Consider the following 19,647-nt stretch of genomic DNA (forward strand, 5'->3'; position numbering starts at 1 on the left):
ATTACTGTTCTCTACTTTAGTCTTGGTTGTGCTTCAGGTTTGTCCCACTCAGAGTTTGAATGACAGAGGCAAGACTTTGCGCAGTCACTATTTGGGCACCCGCTTCCTATGGCTGCCTGCAGGACGCGTTTGCACCTTTCTGGTGGTTACAGTGAGTAAGTCTACTCTGTCATCGAAGCACTTAACAATTTTTCCTAGATGCTTCATCACTCATTTGCTTTTGGCTAAGCTCTTTTCCAAAAGTCGTTATAAAAGGTACAGCACATAGTGGTTTTTGGCATAAATTTTTCTTCAAGTGGGAACCTTGTGTTCCTTGCCATAGGAGCCCATCAGTTGATCCGTTGTAAGTCAAGATTGATCCTTTCTGTGAAGTCTGACATTAATCTGTATCCTTCTCCTTTCAGGTGATGCTAGAAGAGTGGAACGGAGGTGTAGGTTATGAATAGGCAGATATGGAATGGTATCAAACAGGGTCACATGCAATACGTTGAAGTCTTTCGCTGTTAGAAAATGCGCATATTTGTAGGAGGTGCTGGCTGGAAGAAAACGGCTTGAACTCTGAATTCCTGTAGTGCTTTTTTACCATTTAAAAAATGGTGCATGTTTAATGGTGCTCTTCTTGATTGGTTCCTCAAGGCCTTTGCAGGACACTACATAAAAACTAGATCTCTGTGCGAATGAGGAATACGTTCATCTCTACTGTTGTGTTTTCATATTGTAGTTGATGTGACCACAGCACTGCCCTTGCAAGTTGCACCGACTTCAGTCCCAATGGATCTGCGCTTGGACCACCAGTTTTCCATGCCCGTGACGGAGCCGACGCTGCGCGAGCAGCAGCTCCAGCAGGAGCTCCTGGCCCTGAAGCAGAAACAGCAGATCCAGAGGCAGATCCTCATCGCCGAGTTCCAGCGGCAGCACGAGCAGCTCTCCCGGCAGCACGAGGCCCAGCTGCACGAGCACATCAAAGTAAGCCATGGGCGGCCCTACGTTGGGTGGCATGTGAAAGCATCCCCTGACCAGGGGATGCACATACTAATTTATTCTGGGGGGTGGAGATAATGTTCTGGTTTTGATAACCCTGCTTAAAGAATGATCTTTTGTGAAGGGATGCGAGCACCAAGATTTAAAAGGGGGATAATGTTGAGGAGAGGAAGGCAGGTAAGCTGGTGTCATGTTAAACCTTACCCACCTGTCTGGGTATATTAGAATCGTAGAATGTGTTGGGTTGGAAGGGACCTGTAAAGGCCATGTAGTCCAACCCCCCTGCAGTAAGCAGGGACATCTTTAACTAGATCAGGTTGCTCAGAGCCTCATCAAGCCTGGCCTTGAATGTCTCCAGACATTCAGAAATCCAGATATTCAGAAATCCTGTGCCACGCTGCCAGCAGGTGGCTTGTGAGACCTACATCTGGATTTGGAAAATCTGCATAGCCTAATTTCAGTAGAATTTAACCCAAGAGGAAGGCTTTTAGGCTACCTGTTACTAATATCCCATACTTGGGAGTGGAATGGTGTATAAACTGCTCGCTGGACAAATGCTGGCAGCACAAGGTGCGAACCAAACCTTTGGACCGTAGTGTCTCTGCAGGAGTAGGAGACGCAGGTTGTGCAGGTGTGGATAGATTCACATGGCGTGAGGTTTCTCAGAGGTGCGCGGTGGGAGCTCGGCAGCAGGAGAGCGCTTTGCGCTGCTCCGCTGCACAGGACGCAGGGGACGTGCAACGCACGGGGTAAGTAGGAAGTACAGTTTAGAACATGGCTGTTGCATGGTGAAAACATTAGACATTATATAAATATTTCACAGTGATAGACTATTGCTATGGTAACGTAAGCTTTCAGAATTGCTAATGTGCTCTCTTTTCAAAGGGGAATTAGCACTGCACATGGTAAATAGCATTAATGTAATATTAAAAAGCAACCTCAATTCAACCTTATATAACTTTCGTTTTAATACAAAATACATGTTAGAGTGGGGAAGATAGGATTAAAAGTTAACAGTGTATTATTTACAGACTTTCCAAACACAGATACGAGTGTGGGTTTGTAAGAACAGTTGCTGTTTGAAGACTGATTAACAGCAAATGCCTGTGTCCTTAGTGGCTCCTCTGCTCCCTTCAGGGCAAAGGTGTGGGGAGGTGCATGCATGTAAATATGTTTATGTATGTACTCTTATGTATGTATAAGTGTATCAATGTGTGTATGTGTGTCCATACACATGGTTCTATATGTACGTGTTCATGCACAAATCGCACAAGAACCATTACAGCATCTGCGGTTGAGATAGTACATCTAGGAGGAAGGGATGGGAAACTTCTGTGACAAATATTTCCATTATTTCCTTGTAATTGCATGTGCCTTTAGATATGCGTTTATTAAAAATAAGAAAGGGTCATTCAGATTTAATGGACAAGCTCAAAGCACTGATGATAGGAACGTGTTAGCTCTCCTTTATGCTAAAGCTATGACTGATTCTGGTAAAAGTCTGTGTTAGAAGGAAGTCAAGATCTAATTTTTTTTAAGAAGCCAATTAGCACAGTGTATCTAGACCGCTAGGTAATGAAGTTCTTCCTCTAATGTATAAACTTGGCTAGATGAAAAACTTAAAATAGGAATGATAGAATCCTTTATGAAAAAAGGTGTCTTGCGAGGTGATCAACAACAGTGGTGTGTCATCGTGACTGGAATCGCTTTAAAAATAAAACACCACATTATTGAAATAAACCCCATGATATATAAATAAATAAAGTAAAACCCAAAACCGTATAGCAACATGTAATTATGACGCATTTTCTTTGTGAAAACATCCCTCTTGCATTTGTGTTCACAAGTCAGCCCGCATTATGATGACTCGTAGATTAAACCAGCTTTCAGAAACCGGCAACTGTGTGAAGTGCAGTGGCTGTAGGGACTGCAGGGAAGCCATTATTTTGACCAGAGAGAACTAAAATTTACAACCTTGTATTTGTACTTTGAACTTCGAGCTGTTCAGCTCCTTTTATAGCTTAGGAAAAAAGCAGGGGGGATATTAGGGCAAATTAAAAAAACTTATTCTGTGTAAGTTAAGCACTAGGGTTTGAACTGTGAAATTTGTTGTAGGGATAGTCCTAGATGAAGATGCAGAGCTCTTTTTGGAAGAATTTGGGCATTTTCTAAAAATCAGCTGCTCAGGGTGCATAGTACATGTCCCATGCGCGCACCGTGCAGCTCTAAGCGCGCGAGGCAGGGCTTTGCTCTTGCACATACATTGGATCAAGGAAATGCTTCTTGCTGCGTCTCTCCTCATCTTTTAATGCCACGGGCACAGCGGGCACAGCCGCAAATTTGCCTCTTGCGTGCAAGGTCTAAGCAGACGTGCCACTGTCAGGCATGTCTCTGGCATGGGGAGGAGTGGGGATGCGGTCTGTCGTCTTTTCTGTTTACTCAAACTTGGAATCTTTAAGCTAAATACATGAAGGAAACAGCAAATTCTTGCCATCCTCTTTGGGAGCTCAGAATAAGTTAGCTTCATTGGATGATTGGCTTATGGCGTTACGGGCGAGATAAGAATTTCATCAGTCTCCTGTCTCCAAAGTGAACTGTTCAATATGCAGAAATCTTTTAGAATGAGAGATGTAATTGTGAGATTCTTCAGTGTACGGTATTTTAGTGAAGGTTTCACGAGTCCATCGCTTTCACAAACTTTTGTTCTCCGAGTGTCTTTCTCAGGTGGAGAAGTCTCACTGCAGGTAAGAAAAGGCTTGGGAACCTAAAACCCACCCAGGTTTGTGTTGATTAAGATCATGTATAATGACTAGCGTGAGCTTGCAGCATGCCTTACTGCAGCACCGGGTTTGGTTCTTAGACATCCTCCATGCCTTCCCTGGCGTTGGGCTTTTTTGATTCAGAAAGCAAACTTGCAGCAGCTAGTGCAAGGGGATTATGCGTCTTGCAAACTTACTTCCTTTCAAAAAATTTGGGGCTACTGCACCTTGGCTAGAATTTTCAGCATCAGAACAACCTCAAAAATCTAATGAAACAAACCAAAAATTAAAAATACAAACATCAAAGCTCTAAATTTACTCTGTTTTACATATCTACTGCTTGATAGAGGCAATTAATTTGGCTTTTTTCGTTACAGCCTAGTATCCACCATTTTAATCACTTAAGCATTCATATGTTCGTCTGTTTGTGTACTTGAGTAGTAATTCCTGTGCTTTCCCCAGTCTTAGGCCTGTTTCTAAATCCTTTTACTTATAATTCCTGGATTGCAAGCATATTTTGGATATAGCAGAGCAATGTCTGCGTAGGGTTACATGTGCAGAGCCAACATTGCGGTAGATCCCTCTTTTGTCAAGATGTTCAGGTTGAAGTACTTCTGCACTCTTCCACTTACCAATGTTGAATGGTTTCGTCAAAAGACATTTGGTGGCTGGGCGTCTGCTGCTAAAAGTAAAAAAAAAAAATAGTTTTGATGCATTTCTTTAAGCAGCTTTTCAGTATTTTGGGCAGACACACGCACAGCCAGCATTGCTAAGTTACAGCAAGCAGCACTATGAAGATTTTAAGGAGCTTACTCATTTTAAATGTTAAACCTGTTTGTTTTCTTTCTTTTATTACTGTGTTGTTGGTGTGAACAGAGGAACTGTTCTGACTCGATGTGAATTAAGAGAGGGGGGGAGTATCTCTCCCTCCCACTCCTCAAACAAAGCACTACTATAAGAAACATCTTAAGTTCTTCTTAAGTAAATGAAATTTGGCTTGAAAAATGCTGGCATGTCTTTCTTGTTTTTCTATTCGAGTAGATAACTCTTTCCTATTGAAATCTGAAGTTTTGGCCTTTTCCAGAACTTGGTTTTATTCCAGCAGCCCAGTTTTAATCATCTGACCTAGTGCAAGAGGAGAAGACGACGGGATGGTCCCAGTCCTTCTGCCTGCACATGTGATCCCTTCCCTTATTCCCTCCCAAGAAGGCCTTTGCTTTTATAGACATTGTATTTTGGAAGAAATGGCTCTCCACATAAAGGTGGCAAATTCCAGGAGATCGTGTAATTTGGAGAGCCGGGCTACGAGTGAAATAATATTTGTGGAAGGAAAGTATAATGGACATAGTTGGAGCTCGGCGCACGGAGGGAGCTGGGATCATTGCAATGCCGGGGAATAATGAGAAAACCCTGACATGTTTAGGGAAAATAAGTCGGGCCTTACAAAGACTTCACACCATATGGAAATAGGGAAAACTGTCTTTCACAACTACAGTGCAGCTTTGCAGTTTGCCGAGGCTTGACACCCGGGAGTGGGGCGGGAGAGGAGCTGGGAGCGGGTGGGCGGCGGAGGCTGCTGCGGGCGGGCTGGGGGCAGCGGCGGTGGCTCCTCTCGCCGCTTACCTTCAGCTAGACGGATTTTCCACTCAGGCGTGCCTTGCCAGATGTGTAACAATATTTATAGCCTTCAAATCTGCCTGCCTTAAACAAAAACAAGGATGGAATAAGGAGGCTGGCGCCCGGGCTGTTGCTGGTGAGGCGGTGGAAAGCCTCTGTGCGGGTCCCAGTGTGAGCTTTGCTTGACCTTTGATTGCGAAGGAATCGGCAGTGAATTTTTTCCTTTGTGAGTCACTCATTCCCAGCCAAGATCAGCTGGAAGTTACCAAAAGCTTTTCCATTTGCCTTCTGGTCAAGGGCTGGAGGGGGAATGATTGAAGAGGGGCAGGATTCGCGCTTTGGCAGGGCGAGAGGCACTGCGGGCGGTGAGATCTCAGCGCGGGAGCGAAGGAGGTGGTGGGTAACGCCGTTAATCTCTTCGTCCCTGCGCTGCCCGAGCGCGGAGCAGGGATCTTCCCAGCTCTGGCTGTTTTATAGCTCAAGCCGGAAAGTTATTCAGGATGCTGACGCATGTCGGTGTTAGCACATGACGGCAGACACCAGGAGAGTCCTGACGGTGATGGGATGGCAATGCAGGCCAGCAGCTGAGCCTCACAGCTCCTCGCGGACCTGAAATCTTAACCTGGAGGCATGCAAAGATGTTAGTTCTGTTGTGCAATGCTATTCCTGGTTTTCCCGTCACCTGAGAAAAGAGTATTTGTGTGCATCAGTGGCAGAGGGAGTGCTGGTCCGTACAGGATGGCCGGAGAAGCCACAGGTTTGCATAAAGCAGCACCAGCAAAGGGGGCTTTGTGACGGCTTTGCTGAGGAGCCATTCTCAAACTGTTTTCTTTTTATTAACACAGTGCTTTCCTATGTTTAACAGAATGCTGTGCTGCCTAATGGCTTTATGCCAATAAATAAAAATACGTGGAATGTTTTCAGACATTGGCTTTATATATGTAGATAGCAACGCTCAGATAAAGCCCGAGGAGATGGTTTGGTTAGTTTTTTGCTGGTTTCAGATGACTTTTTTTTCATCAGTGTAGCTTCTGAGCATTGATTGAGAGGTGGTAACACCTGAGATGTCAGCCCCTTGTTCGGGGACATGGGGTGAAACTCTCTGACCATTCCTTATTTTTGTTTTGGAGAGTAAAAGGCTTCAGGGAATCTTCCAGACAGATTTTGCAATGCTGTAAAGAAAATGTAATTTTTTCCCAAAGTTCTCTAGACTTAATGGGTGCCATGTTGATGCCCTTGGAATGGCAGGTTTGCTTGCAGAATAGCTCATTGGGCACAAATGACATCATCTTTTAGTGTGGCTGCTTTTGGTGTAGCCCTGAGAGTGCCTCGAGCCTTTTTTTGGTGACCTTTCTTTGTTGATTCCTACAGAACAGGGAAAAATGGGCTTGTTTCAAATCTGCTGATGGGGTTGGTGTCATCTGCTTCTCTCTTGTGGCTCTGCTGTGTGGCACCTTCCCTGTGCCCCCGGGCTGGGGATGCTGAAGGTGGCACCTTTGTTCCTGCAGAGCACCCCCTTCCCCTGTGTCCTGCTCCTCGCGGTGGTCTCTGGAAGGGACAAACTTCCATTTTACCCCCCACTCCAGGCCCAACTCCCATTGCTGAGTGTGTCTGCTCCTGCACAGAGGAACTCCCCCTGCTCAGTTTCGTACCTGTCTTCTGCAGAGCGCCTGTTCCTCACAGCCTGCATCGTTTTCAAGAGAAACTTAAAAAGCCCGGAGATACCGGTGTCTGCTTCTGTGTGTGTTGTGACATGGGAGGATTATTCATCTCAGAAAACTGCAGCTGCGTACAGTCGGTGGTAAAAAACCAGACTGAACATTTTGTGCCTCATTACTACTTGAATGCGCTGTACCATTCTCTCTTGCTATTTCTAGATGGCTTCCTATTCTTTCTTAGTGACCTTGCCTCGTTTTTCTGGTACACAGAGCTGACTCCAAGACTTAGACCCGGATCCCGCAGAACTTAACTTCTGATGGAAGTAACCCTGGGGAAAGCTTTTGCAAGATCAGAGCATTTTTACTCTCTTTGAAGGCCAGGGGGGTGAATTCCCTCATGCTCAAAGTCAAGATCTTTTCCAAGAACAATGAGACCAAATCTCCACACAGAGGGGTAGGTAATGTCAATAAATGCATAGAGCGGCTTGGACACCTTTAAGCCCCATCTCTCGGTTGAGCTCCATCTCAACATGAGGAGGAACTTCTTTCCTTTGAGGGTGGCAGAGCCCTGGCACAGGCTGTCCAGAAAGGTGGTGGAGTCTCCGTCTCTGGAGACATTCCAAACCCGCCTGAACACGTTCCTGTGCAACCTGCTCTGGATGACGCTGCTCTGGCAGGGGGTTGGACTAGATGATCTCCAGAGGTCCCTTCCAACCCCTGCCATTCTGTGATTCTGTGAAGAAGTCGTCATGCAGTAGACTGGGTCAATTTGGTCATCTTCCTACTTAGCATTGGTGGTTTCTGGAATGAAGCTGGGTCTGCACTGGTCCTTACAGACCTACTCTAAAACTGGTAAAAGAAGCATGTTTCCTTTTGGCTTCTTCTGAGATGAGCCACAGTTTGTTGGCTGGAAGGAGCAGAATGAGAAACTCCAGATTTTCCAAGGTTTGAGAAGCGTAAACGAGTGTTTGAGATGCAAAAACCTCAGTCAAAAGTGACATCACAGATCTCACTGAAGTCCGTGGACGCAGTGGCTTTCATCCTGTGAATCCTTGTACCAGTGTCCATGGAGTCTGCTGGTAACGGCCAGCCTTGTCCTCCTTGCACCATTACTCAAGTTTCTTCACTTTGGGGTTTACAGCTTTCCAGCAGAATGTGGGGATTTTCTGAGCCCTCAGCGGTGGGAGATGAAAAGCTGGTTGCCCCCTGAGCTCGGCTGCTCCGCGTTCCTTTGGTGAAGCCAAAGAAGAGACATTCACCCAGTGCACTTTCTTACTTAATCTGCTGAGGTTGGACTTAAATTGGACTGACTTTTGGGATTTCTGAAGGCTGAATGCCTGACATAAATAGCAGAAATGGCGGAGTTCACTGGGTGACAAACAGATACAAGATCTTTTTTTTTGGTAGCACACGCTCACTTTTTCTGTGGAGTCCAAACAGCTTTTGAAGTGGTCAGATTTCCATTCTTTCATCCTTTATGGCATGAGTTCGTCTCCCACTGAAATGTGTGTGGGGCGCAATGATTTATTTTTCTTTAACACTTAGGAGCCTTATGGCCTCTATTCAAATTTAGAATTTCAAAATAAGCAGCATGAGAAGGAATATTTCGCAGTTTGTACCTCTGACTTTTCAACATCAATTTTATCATATTTTTGAAGTAATTAAAATAAATCGGAAGTAGTCAAAGAGAACCCATAGAGAATCAGGGCATGTGTAAAGAAATGCCCAAGTGAGTCCTACTGTTATACCAGGAATATTGACCTGTTAATGTATGCCAGCATTGATAAAACTAACATTCATAAACTTTTTAAGTCCTGTTGCTGCGTATGGTCTCTTAACAAAATTCAGCTATTGTATGGGATAATGAAGTTGCATTTAATAAATCATGTTTTGAATAACTTCAGTCATGTACACGCAATACAAACAATGTTGTTGTATTAATCTCCATGTTTTAGTTTCCTATTTAACTAGTGGTGGTGTGTAAAAATGATAAATATTGTATTTACGCTGCTGGCATGTTACCTTTAAAAACGATGCTTCTGCTGTGCTTGCAGGAGCATCGGATGATGTTGAACATTGATTTTTAGCATGCAACCTTCCTGCAGGCACCGCAGGTGCTGGGGCTGTCACTGCCTCATGTCAGAGGAAGAGCGGCACAGTGGAGTCCGCTTCACCGCTGTGTCCACCTTCTCTCAAATGGAGCTGAACCCGAAATCACCTGCAAATGGCAGCTGGTGCCGTGTGTCAGCAGCCACGCTGCCAGCAGTGGTGCTCTGTCCTCCCTGCTTTTTCCTCCCCACCCCGCACCCCCCGCCCCTTTTTTTTTTTCCCCTTGTTTTTTTTGAGAAACACTCTAGTGGGGTCTCCGGGCAGGAACACTCTGGTGAGGTCTCTCATCCCTGCCAGCTTTCTGGTTTGGTCGCTCTTCCTTCACACAGGTGACGGTGAATGGTGGATCAGTGGCTACAGCCACTCTCCTCTTTTTTCTTTATTCATATTTCTTTCTTTGAAATGACCAAACCCCAGTGGTGGCTTCTCTAGCTGCTCCCATTACAGGATCTCTTTGTCCTACATCTCCATTTCTGAGGCTGGTTTTAGCATAGCATTCCCACTCCAGCTCCTCTGCTCCCTGCACCCTGAAACACTTCTCTGAGGATATAACTGCTCCTCCAGGGACTGAGGTCTGATCGCTTACAGCATGATAAAATCTCATTTGGCATTAAACATCTGGGGCTCCTTCCTTTCAGGACAATTTATAGGGTTCTTTGATTTACAGAGATTCCTTATTGCCATCCATGGTCAGGTGGATGTTACCTGTTCCTGGTGCAAGGTGTACGGATTTCTCCTCCCCTTCAATAATAGCTATGTAAAGCACAGCAGAGGCAAATGCAAGGTGTTTTCCTCACCTTTAGAGGGGAAAATGGGAGAATGAACACGCTGGATACTACGAATTGAACTCCCTGCTTTCTGGAAACGCTCTCAGATGCTCTGCTTCTGGAGAAAGGGTAAAAACGAGACTGGAGTGGCAGTCAGGGAGCAAAAGGCACATACAGACACATTCCTAGCGCTATACCTTTGCAGATATTCTGGGCTTAGAGGGTTGAAGCTGTTGTGCAAGCTTTCAGCCTTTTAGGAGAGGTGAGGAGTAACGGCATGGAAAGGAAATGGGGATACAAAATTATATATCCATAGATAAGCTGCCAAACTAATAATGTGGGATCTCTTCACCTAGAGCTGGCGATCAGGGAACAGAACCATCGTTCCCTTTCCTGGAGACATTTGAGCCTCATAAACTTGAACACCAGACGTTCTCAGTAGGGTATGTCTAACAAAGATCAGCCTCTTGCCCAGGAAGCTGTCAGCTGGGAAGGATTGTTTCCCTGCGTAGCGGAGAGATGCTGGCCGCGGGGACTTCTGGCACCGGGCTGCCTGCTGTCAGCCTGCCCGAGAGCTGGAAGGGGGCATGTCCAGTATACCTTCAGCTGCTGATGTGTCCAAGAAACGAGATGACAGACATTCATTCTTCTGAGCTGGGCTTTTGGATTTTTGTGTCTTGGCTTCTGTTGAAAACCACAACGTTTTCTCCGCCCCTGTCTCCCAGTCCAACCGATTACTTCTGACTAGCCTCCGGGGCTCCAGGAGATATCTGCCGTACTGCCCGGAATGAAAACACACTGTGACGGAGCCAAGAGAGCGAATCCTGAAACTGGAGCCCCAGCCTGAGACTTCAGTAAACAGGATGGGGAGAACATGAAGCGGAGAGTCCAGCCAAAGCAATGGCCAGCATTGAGATCGCTCTAAAATAACCCAATACAACAGTTCTCCCAGAAATCTGTCAAAATCTGTGCTTTGCTTCCAGCCATAGGCTAATGATTTTTCGGGGGGCGATTTGATGTGTATGTGTCTTCGTGAATTCTTTCGTGGTCATCACCTACGATTTTCCTTTATTTTTACAGAATCTCAGCTCCGCATCCTTTTAAATACCTGATTTAACCCCTCCAAAACTGTAAAACTTTGCCAAAGCTGGCCAAAGCCTTAAAAACTCTATTTGCACCCAAAACCCAGCCTTGCTGCCTGCTGGGGGAGAGGATAATTACGTGAAGCTTCTGAAGGCGTGTAGTGAGTCGTGCCTTAGCTCAGGACAAGTTCAGGGGTGCTGAAAAGATCTGCTTGGGGTGTCTTTTTGGTCTTGTCTGGCATTAAATTGTCAGTTTTGAAGCTAGTATTTTACTTACACATCCTTACAACTCCTTTGAAGTTGTCGCCTCCATCAGAGGCCAACCTGTTGTTCAGGGGTGGCAGATGAAGTAGCCATACAAGGTCTCAGAGCTTGTCTGGAAGAAGTCCTCAGGCTACGGTCTTCTTGTGACAGGCTGGACCACACCAGCGTGACCTTGGTCTGAGATGGAAACCACGTGCAAGGGGGAACGCTGACCCATAGGTGAAGGATCAGGTTACCTTTTCATCAGTGTTTCTTCTGACGCTAGCTGCCGTGTGCCGGGTGCAAGTCGGAATCGCTACAGATACAAAGAGCAGCAGAAAGTGCTTTGGGTGACGTCCCACCATGCTGGAGCACCTTCAGTAGGTGATCTCAGGCACAGACTGAGATGCAAGTTAGGAGTTGGACACAACGCTAAGTTGCTTTGGATCACAGGAAACATTTATAGGCAATGGACGCTGACTGTTGTTCACCCAGTCCTGCATGTGTGATTATCTTCATGAGTAAGGGTGAGCTGTCTGGGCACAGGTAGTTTTATGCTGTCTTCCACTAATTGCATTAAGCTATTCAAAATATATATTATAAAAACCTAGGAGCCATAGTCTAAGCTTCAAAACCTCTCCTGCTTTGCAGATTTTAATCAGTTTTACCATGGCGTGTGAAGTAAATGACAGAAGCACCTTTAAAACCACAGTTGTATGGGAAAGGAGAGCCGAGGAGCGTGGGCAGGGAGCAGCGCCTGGCTTTTGGGGGAAGAATAAGGCAGTGTCTGCGAGGTACTGGGATGCAGGAAGGATCCGCATTCTTGCTACTCATCTGGCAAATCAAGGAGTGGCTATGCGAGTTGTAATGCCACATGTCTCCGTGAAATATGTCCTCATTCCCTCTGGTCGATGGGATCTGTGCTGTCAGCACCACGTGCTTCCCGGGGGGCATGGGCTGGCTTCTGGGCTGAGGCTGTCGGAAGATTTCGGAGTGCTCCCTTTTCACTTCCGTTGTAATGACTAAAGGAAACGGGTTTAGGTCTGCTTTGCTTAACAAGAGTTTTCTTTACGCAGTGGAAGTTGGTGGTGTGCTTACTGATAACGAGTCAGTCCCTGTTCTAGGCAGATGTGCTTGAGAACTGAAGACAATTGAGGAACATGGGGGCAAAATCCACTGCAGCGCCGAGCCCGTGCGGCTAGCTGACTGTGGATAATTACCTGGAAATGCTCTACAGTCTCCTTATTACATTTATTAATATTAATATATGCTAAAGGAGCACCAGCAACACTAACTACGGGTACAGTTGAGCATTTGTGCAGTTTTCATAAATAGTGGAAGCAGTGATATTAAACATATGCAGGAATCCCCATAGTTATAAATATTTACAAATATTTATTTTGGCGAGAGCACCTAATTCAGATGATCCTAGCTGCGCTCCCTGATGCAGTGTGCACGTTTGTCACACGGCAGGCTCCTCAAATTGATGGCTGAATTAGTCCGAATGCAAGGGATTTCCCGTGGTGCATCACTTCGTATTTTTCAAATATTTAAATTTCATTACAGTTGGGGGAAAAAAACCACGCTGCTCCAGCAACACGCAGTTAACACACGGGTGGTGCAGGGTCGGCGTTGATTCATTTGCCAGCACGAGAGATGTAATGTATTATGTGGTACGTGAGCGCGATCTCGCTCAGTAATTAATAATCCTTATCAGAGCCACTGAGGCATCTCTCGGCGGGCTGTGAATTGCAGTTCAAGAGATGCTTATGAATTCCCAACTTGGGCACTTCCCAAAAGACCCGAACGTGGGAGATTGTGTCCCACTCAAATCCTGCTCTGAAACATTTTACCTTTAGACATCAGTAGGCATTTTTTTTCCCCACCAAGATAGTCAAAGGAAGGTTAAGTGTAAGACCAAGCCCACAACGTGTGGGTATTAACCTTTGAAGAAGTTTAGTGCTTGGTGCGGGAGGGGGGTAGGACCATGCTGCACTTGGCCGCCCATGGCTCTGCATGCTTTCTACCTGTTAAAATTTGCCTCGATTGCTTTAACTGAAGCAGAAGCTTGCATTTTTGTGAAGTTTCAGTTTATTTTGTGCACGGGACAGCTATTTGTATGTTATCGGGTTTCCTGCTTCACCTGTTGGTGGTGGGTTCTCTTGCTGCTTATGGGTCTTTTTTTCACAGAGCATCAGCAAAAAACCCCCATTTTTAAATAAGAAAATTAAATTTTAAACCCTCGGAAATATAAAATTGGGGCACAGTCTAGCATCAAGTGAGTTTTAAAGCTACAAAAGGTCTTCTTGTGCAGAAAACTGATTTAATGTGATAGTTAGATTCTCTCTGGCTCTATTATAACAAGAAGGGTATCGTAGCAACCAGGACGAGCAGTGCCAAGTCTCACCTTGGGTCAGACCCCAAATCCATATCCGAGGCCCTTGGAGCGGTTGTGAAACCTGGATGCGAGAGAAGTGGTGGTGTCTCCGTCTCTGGAGACGTTCCAAACCCGCCTGGACACGTTCCTGTGCCACCTGCTCTGGGTGACCCTGCTCTGGCAGGGGGTTGGACTGGATGATCTCCAGAGGTCCCTTCCAGCCCCTGCCATTCTGTGATTCTGTGATTTCTTTTCACTTTTCATGGATACGATTGTAAAGGTTGCTTCATTTATTTTTTTATTTTCCTTTTTTTCAATTTCGAAAAGATATGAAAACTGTATGAGGACCAGGCTTTGTGGAAACTGGGGTCAAAATCAGTGGCAACAATACGTCTCTAATGAAACTTCTACAAAGCCATCCAGATACAAATTGGTCTTTTCATTTACATTTCACTACAGATGTCAATGAAAGCACAGTTCCTTCTAAAGCATCCTAATGTATGTAAACCATTGCGGGAAGCATAGCATGCGAAGCCTAGGAGACTGCAGATGGAGAGAAAAGGCTCCTGATTTCATAAAAATAACAAAACCTGTTTTAACATATTGTGCATTAAATATTGTTCATTTGCATACTTTCTATGGCTAGGTTATAAAAGCCCACCATGTGGTGGACTTGTTGGAAGTCTGAAAAGATACTCTTTCCCCAAATGGAGATGTGTTAGTGGAAGCTGCTGCTTAATTATAAAACAAAAATAACTAGTTTTCTCTAGTGGTTTTTTTTTGTTTTGTTTTTTTACTTTTGCAGGTTTTTAGAGTCTGAGTATGTTGTTGTTTACATAAAATTCAATAGAATTAGGAAGGAAAACATAGGTGCAATCACGGCAAGTTCTGCTAACCAGGGTTCGGTGTTTTACAACAGTCTGCCTGCTTGGAATCGGCAGCAGCAGGGACTCCTCCGTCAAGAGTTTCCAGCAGATAGCCAGGCAGATTGTAAAGTACCTCTTACATCTTTATATAGAATTGTATAATTTTATGTGTATTGTATATAGTGTATCCACGGCTGAAACATTGGAGAGTACAAATGTACACCACCACAAATTAAAATAAGAAATTACGCTGTCAAAAGTATAAATAGAAAAATGTGTAAAAGGAGAAGGAAAAAATCAGTGTACGTGGGGTGGGAGGTTTGCTTACACACATGCTGTCAGGGTTTGGAGAAGGATGGAGTGAGACATGTCATCGGAGGGAGCAGGTTCCCTGTCTTTGTAGCCATAGCTTGGGTGCACCCCTTTCCACATAGAGGATTTCGTGAACCTGGAGCAGTGGGTGGTATCTGAGCACAGGCACCCATTAAGTCCAGCCTTGGAGAAGTATCAGCTATCGCCAGAGCGGTAAGGGTTTGGAAGGTTGAGGTTGCCAGCTTAAAATCAATCTGCTAGTTTATAAGCTGCCAACGTAAAGAGTGCGGTGCTGGCATACGGTGATTGGGGTGGTGGGGAGCCTGCATTCGGGGGGGTTTGCAAAGGCAATCAGAGCAGCCCAAATAGTAGGCTTTAGCAGGTATCTTGCCAGAGAGGATGCAAATGAAATTGGGAGGTGGTAAATCTCAGTTTTAGCTTTTTTTTTTTAAAGAAAAAGTAATTTTCAGTGGACCTCAAAGGAGAAACCCTGTGCCAGGGGAAGCACCTTTTGCAAGCTCCATGGAGATCCTTTCACACCTAGCCAAGCTGCGAGCTGCTGAGACTTGTCGTATGTCGTCTGCTTTTCCACAGCCTGGCTTGCTCCTGGCTGGCTCTCAAGATGTGGGATGTTCTCTGAGCACTGACAGGTACTGCCCCAGGGCCTGGTGGGTTGAACCGTCGCCTCCAATCCCTGGTGGAATCCCCCCTGGACCCAAAAAGGGTCCAGGACCTGGTGCCTGGACCTGGCACATCCACCCCAAATTTCTCAGGAGGTTGGTGTGTCCACGCACATCTTCCAGGTGCTGGGATTTGGAGATCCAAGAGGGGACTTGCAGAGTGGATGGGGGCAGGAGCCTTTGGTGCTTCAAGTCTTGAACATCCCATTTGATGAAAGCTTTGCAAAGCTTGACCTTAATTAAGCAGCTTGTCTCTCATGTCTTACTGTGAACAAGTGTGAGTCGAGAGGGCAAGGCTAAATTTTTCCTTGAGAGATTGCTGGATATTTTTTTATAATGAATCAATTCTTTTTTAAGTAGGCTCAGAAACGGGTGGTGATCGTGCCCATAAGGCAGCTAGTGCTTTTGCATTTAGCTTGAGGTGTGAGCTTTGCATGGCACGTTGGAAGTGAGCAGTGTTTGATGAAGTTAAAAAGATACAGTTGTCCCGGTCCATGGGAACTCTTCTATATACAGAGAGAGAGAGAGAGGGACTTTTGGAGAAACCAAAGTCATATATAATTAAAGGCTTATTCAAAAAAAGCATACGCGCGAGGGAACTGAACTGTTCTTGCAAAGCCCACATTGATGATGGCGTATTTTGCTGCGAGTGCCTGATGTGGTGAGCTCAACGATATTCCTTCAGCTCATGATTTGCACATGGTGAACATGTGAGTGTTCATAATTCATGTGTCCTAATGGGGTTTTACTTAAAACAGACGATGGAGAGAAAATGAAAGGTCTACCTGGAGTAGCGGTTGGAGCGTCTCAGTGCAGGGTCTGGGCACTGGACTGCGGCAGGGCAGTGGTGGCACAAGCAGGGACCCAGCCTCACCCTTTGGCAGCAGGAAAGTGGTCGGGGGAGGATCTGCCTGGGCAGAAGCTTTTTCGTCGCTTTCTCAAGTTGGATGCTTTCTGAACAGGATGCTTGTGCCTGTCGACAGACTGTGCCCTGAAGCCGGGAGCATATAGTGCCAGTGGTTCAGCGTAAGTGCTTTACTGAGCTAGAAATCGGGCTACATGAAGTGAGTTGTGGTGCAGGAGCCTCTAGAGGAGGAAAACACCATTTTTTTTGTTTCTATGAATTAAGCAACATTATTGTCACCAGAACGCAGCTTCTGGTTTTATCTCTGGGAAGTCTGACAGTGTTAATTTGCTCTTTTTCCCCTCGTCCCTTCTCCACAGCAGCAGCAGGAGATGCTGGCCATGAAACATCAGCAGGAGCTGTTGGAGCACCAGAGGAAGTTGGAGCAGCACCGACAGGAGCAGGAGCTGGAGAAGCAGCACCGAGAGCAGAAACTTCAGCAGCTAAAAAACAAAGAGAAAGGAAAAGAGAGTAAGTATCAAAAGCTCACTCGTTTCAGTGATGGCAGGTAGAGCAGATGAATGGAAGCCATAAAGCAGCTTTATAAAGCTGGAGAAACGTTCGTGATGGCCTCTCTACAGAGCTCAGCTGCATGGGGAGCTTGTGTGAACTGTTAGGAGGTATTGAGGGCGAGAGAGAAATGTAGTTCTACGCTTTATCTTCATTTTTGTCTTACTAAATGCCATTTTAGCGTTTTTCAAAAGGAAGCGTATCGTCTCTTTACTTGATTTAACGTTTTTTGAAGTATTTTTGGCAGCATTCCCAATGGAGGCAGAATATTAAGCCTATAAAATACACCAGATGCACACTGCATTTCTTTTCCTTTTACTTTTCTCAATTTCACTCTTTTAAGATGTAGACGCGTTCTCAGTTCTTAGCTTTAAAGTGTTTTCGTTCAGAAAGTACTTCTTTCATGAGGTTACAGATTGTGGTTGGCTTTCCCACGTGTCATTATGCGCTTCATGCGATTCAGTAAAATGATTATGGCCTCACAAATCCCCTTATCAAAGATACTTTGGTTGCTTGTTTGGTTTTCTTTTAGAAGTGAATGGGAGGAAAAATACCTTGCCAAGTTGTACAATCAACTTGTTAGGTCTTCATTTCAAGTGGAATAAAGAAGCCTGTAATGGAAGAAGCGGAGAGGGCTGAAGAGTAGCAGGAGATGGGATGCTGTCTGGGGACCAGGAAGAAGATAAAGCTCTGAGAAGTATTTTTCTAATAGGAAAGAACTGGGGTCTAGGAGACTTAAAAAAAATACATATCTGAAGGTTGAATTCCCCATTCCCTTCATGTGCATCTTGCAGCGGCAGACTTTAAGCTGCAGCCAAAATGAGGGAATGCACAGACCTACCCCAGTATCTTCGCAAAGCAATTCATAGGAGCTCCATCACGTCTGTGTGTGTTTGGTTTGGGTTTTAATAATTTTAAATACTAGAAAGACCAAAGGATCAGAATCTACTTAAAAGAAGCAGTTTAACATTCAGGAGTGAGTAAAGGTGGTGATAATGCAGGTTTGGGAGTCTGGTGCCTGGCTGGCTGCCACGTGCGATGCTTTCATAGAATCACAGAATGGTTCAGGTCGGAAGGGACCTTAAAGATCATCTAGTTCCACCCCCCTGCCCTGGGCAGGGACACCTCCCACCAGATCAGGCTGCTCAAAGCCCCATCCAGCCTGGCCTTGAACCCCTCCAGGGATGGGGCATCCACAGCTTCTCTGGGCAACCTGTTCCAGTGCCTCACCACCCTCACAGTAAAGAATTCCTTTCCATTGTCCTTTGGCTGTTTTGTGCTATTTTCCAAAGTAAAGGCAGTCAGTTCAAACTATATGAAAGATAGCAACGTTCCCACTTCACCCTGCTCTTCTCATCAGCTGTTGATATTGTATCGATGTTTTGCTGGGCCTCTCTGCAATATTGATAACCTGGCTAGTCTCATTAAAGAGATTTTCAAATAAATAAAAATGTGTGAATCTCTGTAAAATGGCAAAACCATCGAAGCACCTTTTGGATGAAACACATAGGTGTAGAAGAAAAAACAGAATTTGGGGATGTTAAGTTGAAGATCCTGTTCCCATGGCTACAGTTTTATTTTTAAATGACTTTTATTTAAGTACTATGGTGTATAATCATTATAGCACCTCAGCTCTTAAGAATACTTAAGTTATTTTTCTCACATCAGAAAATTTTGCTAAGTGCAACACATCTAAAATTATCCTGTAATAGGTGTAGAGTATATTCTCCCTTCTTGCTCCATCACTGTAAGCCAAAATATATTGTTTTGTACTTTTTAAAAGGCAGATCACAAATTGGTTTAGATTAACATAATATCAGCTCCTTACATCCTCATCTCAGGAGCCTTAACCTGTTCCTCGTGAACACCTTGTGATAGCTGGTATCATAAAGCTTTTGCTCAAAATCATGACTTCCACGAAAAGAAGGAAAATGTATATGACATAATGGAGGGTTTTGCACAGGATAAGGAGCGATGGTTGGTTGTTATGTCTTTCCACTGTCAGGGTTGAACCTAGAACTGTCCTTCACATCAGTGTTTCCAGGCAGGCGTGGTCTGTCTTTCTCCTTCTGGCCATGGACCATTCAGTCCCTTGCTGCTTGGGCAGCCTTGGACGACGGCTTGTCTTGGACTTTCTCCTACAAGTTGGCTGGCTGTGATCAGCCCACGCTGTCATTCAGGGTTTTCTCCTCTTAATTTCCATTTGTTCTACTCTGCTCTGGCATTGTGTGACCTCCTCCTTCCTGCAGGAGCTTGGTCCTGCTTCTGCCCTCCCTTATTCTCTTCCAGTGGGAAGAGAAACCCCTGCCTTATCCCATATTCAGATACTATTTGGTCCTGGGACAATATGTAACTTGGTTTTGCCGCTGCGGTGGTAACCTGGCTCAGTCTTTTGGCTCTTTAGAGCCATCCTGTCTGCAGTACTTTGCTCATTGTGACCCTCTCCTGTTTGCAGTCTCTATCAGTTGATCTGCTCTTTGCTCCCTGCTCCTCTTAGACATTCAAGCCCTGTGAAAGGGATGGGCCAGCTTGTGAGCTTCATGGCTTGGCTTTCCCCACCAGGCACAGCTGCTGCCTGCGCTCTTGCTCTTCAGTTCCTTCTCTCTTGTCCTCCTTTTATTCTGCTGTGCCTTTCACTTCCATTGGGATTGGGTCTTACTTCCTGCCTGTGCATTTCCATCCATAGGGGCTTTTGATGTCTCACCTCTGCTCTTGTCCTCTTACACCCCTGCATGTTGTACTCTGCCACGTATAGGACAGGTTGTCCCTTTCTGCCTTTGGA

The 19,647-nt window shown here is 45.3% G+C and overlaps 1 protein-coding gene across 17 annotated transcripts in view; it reads left to right on the plus strand.

Annotated features, from left to right (window-relative positions):
* The window catches only part of HDAC4 (histone deacetylase 4), a 262,543-nt gene that overhangs the window by 135,790 nt on the left and 107,106 nt on the right, over positions 1-19,647 (plus strand). For 14 of the 17 annotated variants that reach the window (XM_074595478.1, XM_074595482.1, XM_074595474.1 and 11 more), the window contains 2 exons: positions 722-966; positions 16,676-16,826. In XM_074595478.1, the coding sequence (XP_074451579.1) occupies positions 722-966; positions 16,676-16,826 (396 nt within the window). The remainder of the gene's footprint in view (positions 1-721; positions 967-16,675; positions 16,827-19,647) is intronic. The other 3 variants (XM_074595480.1, XM_074595476.1, XM_074595486.1) reach the window with 1 other exon arrangement.

The sequence above is a fragment of the Larus michahellis genome, chromosome 7, assembly GCF_964199755.1.
Source record: "Larus michahellis chromosome 7, bLarMic1.1, whole genome shotgun sequence".
Classification (NCBI taxonomy): domain Eukaryota; kingdom Metazoa; phylum Chordata; class Aves; order Charadriiformes; family Laridae; genus Larus; species Larus michahellis.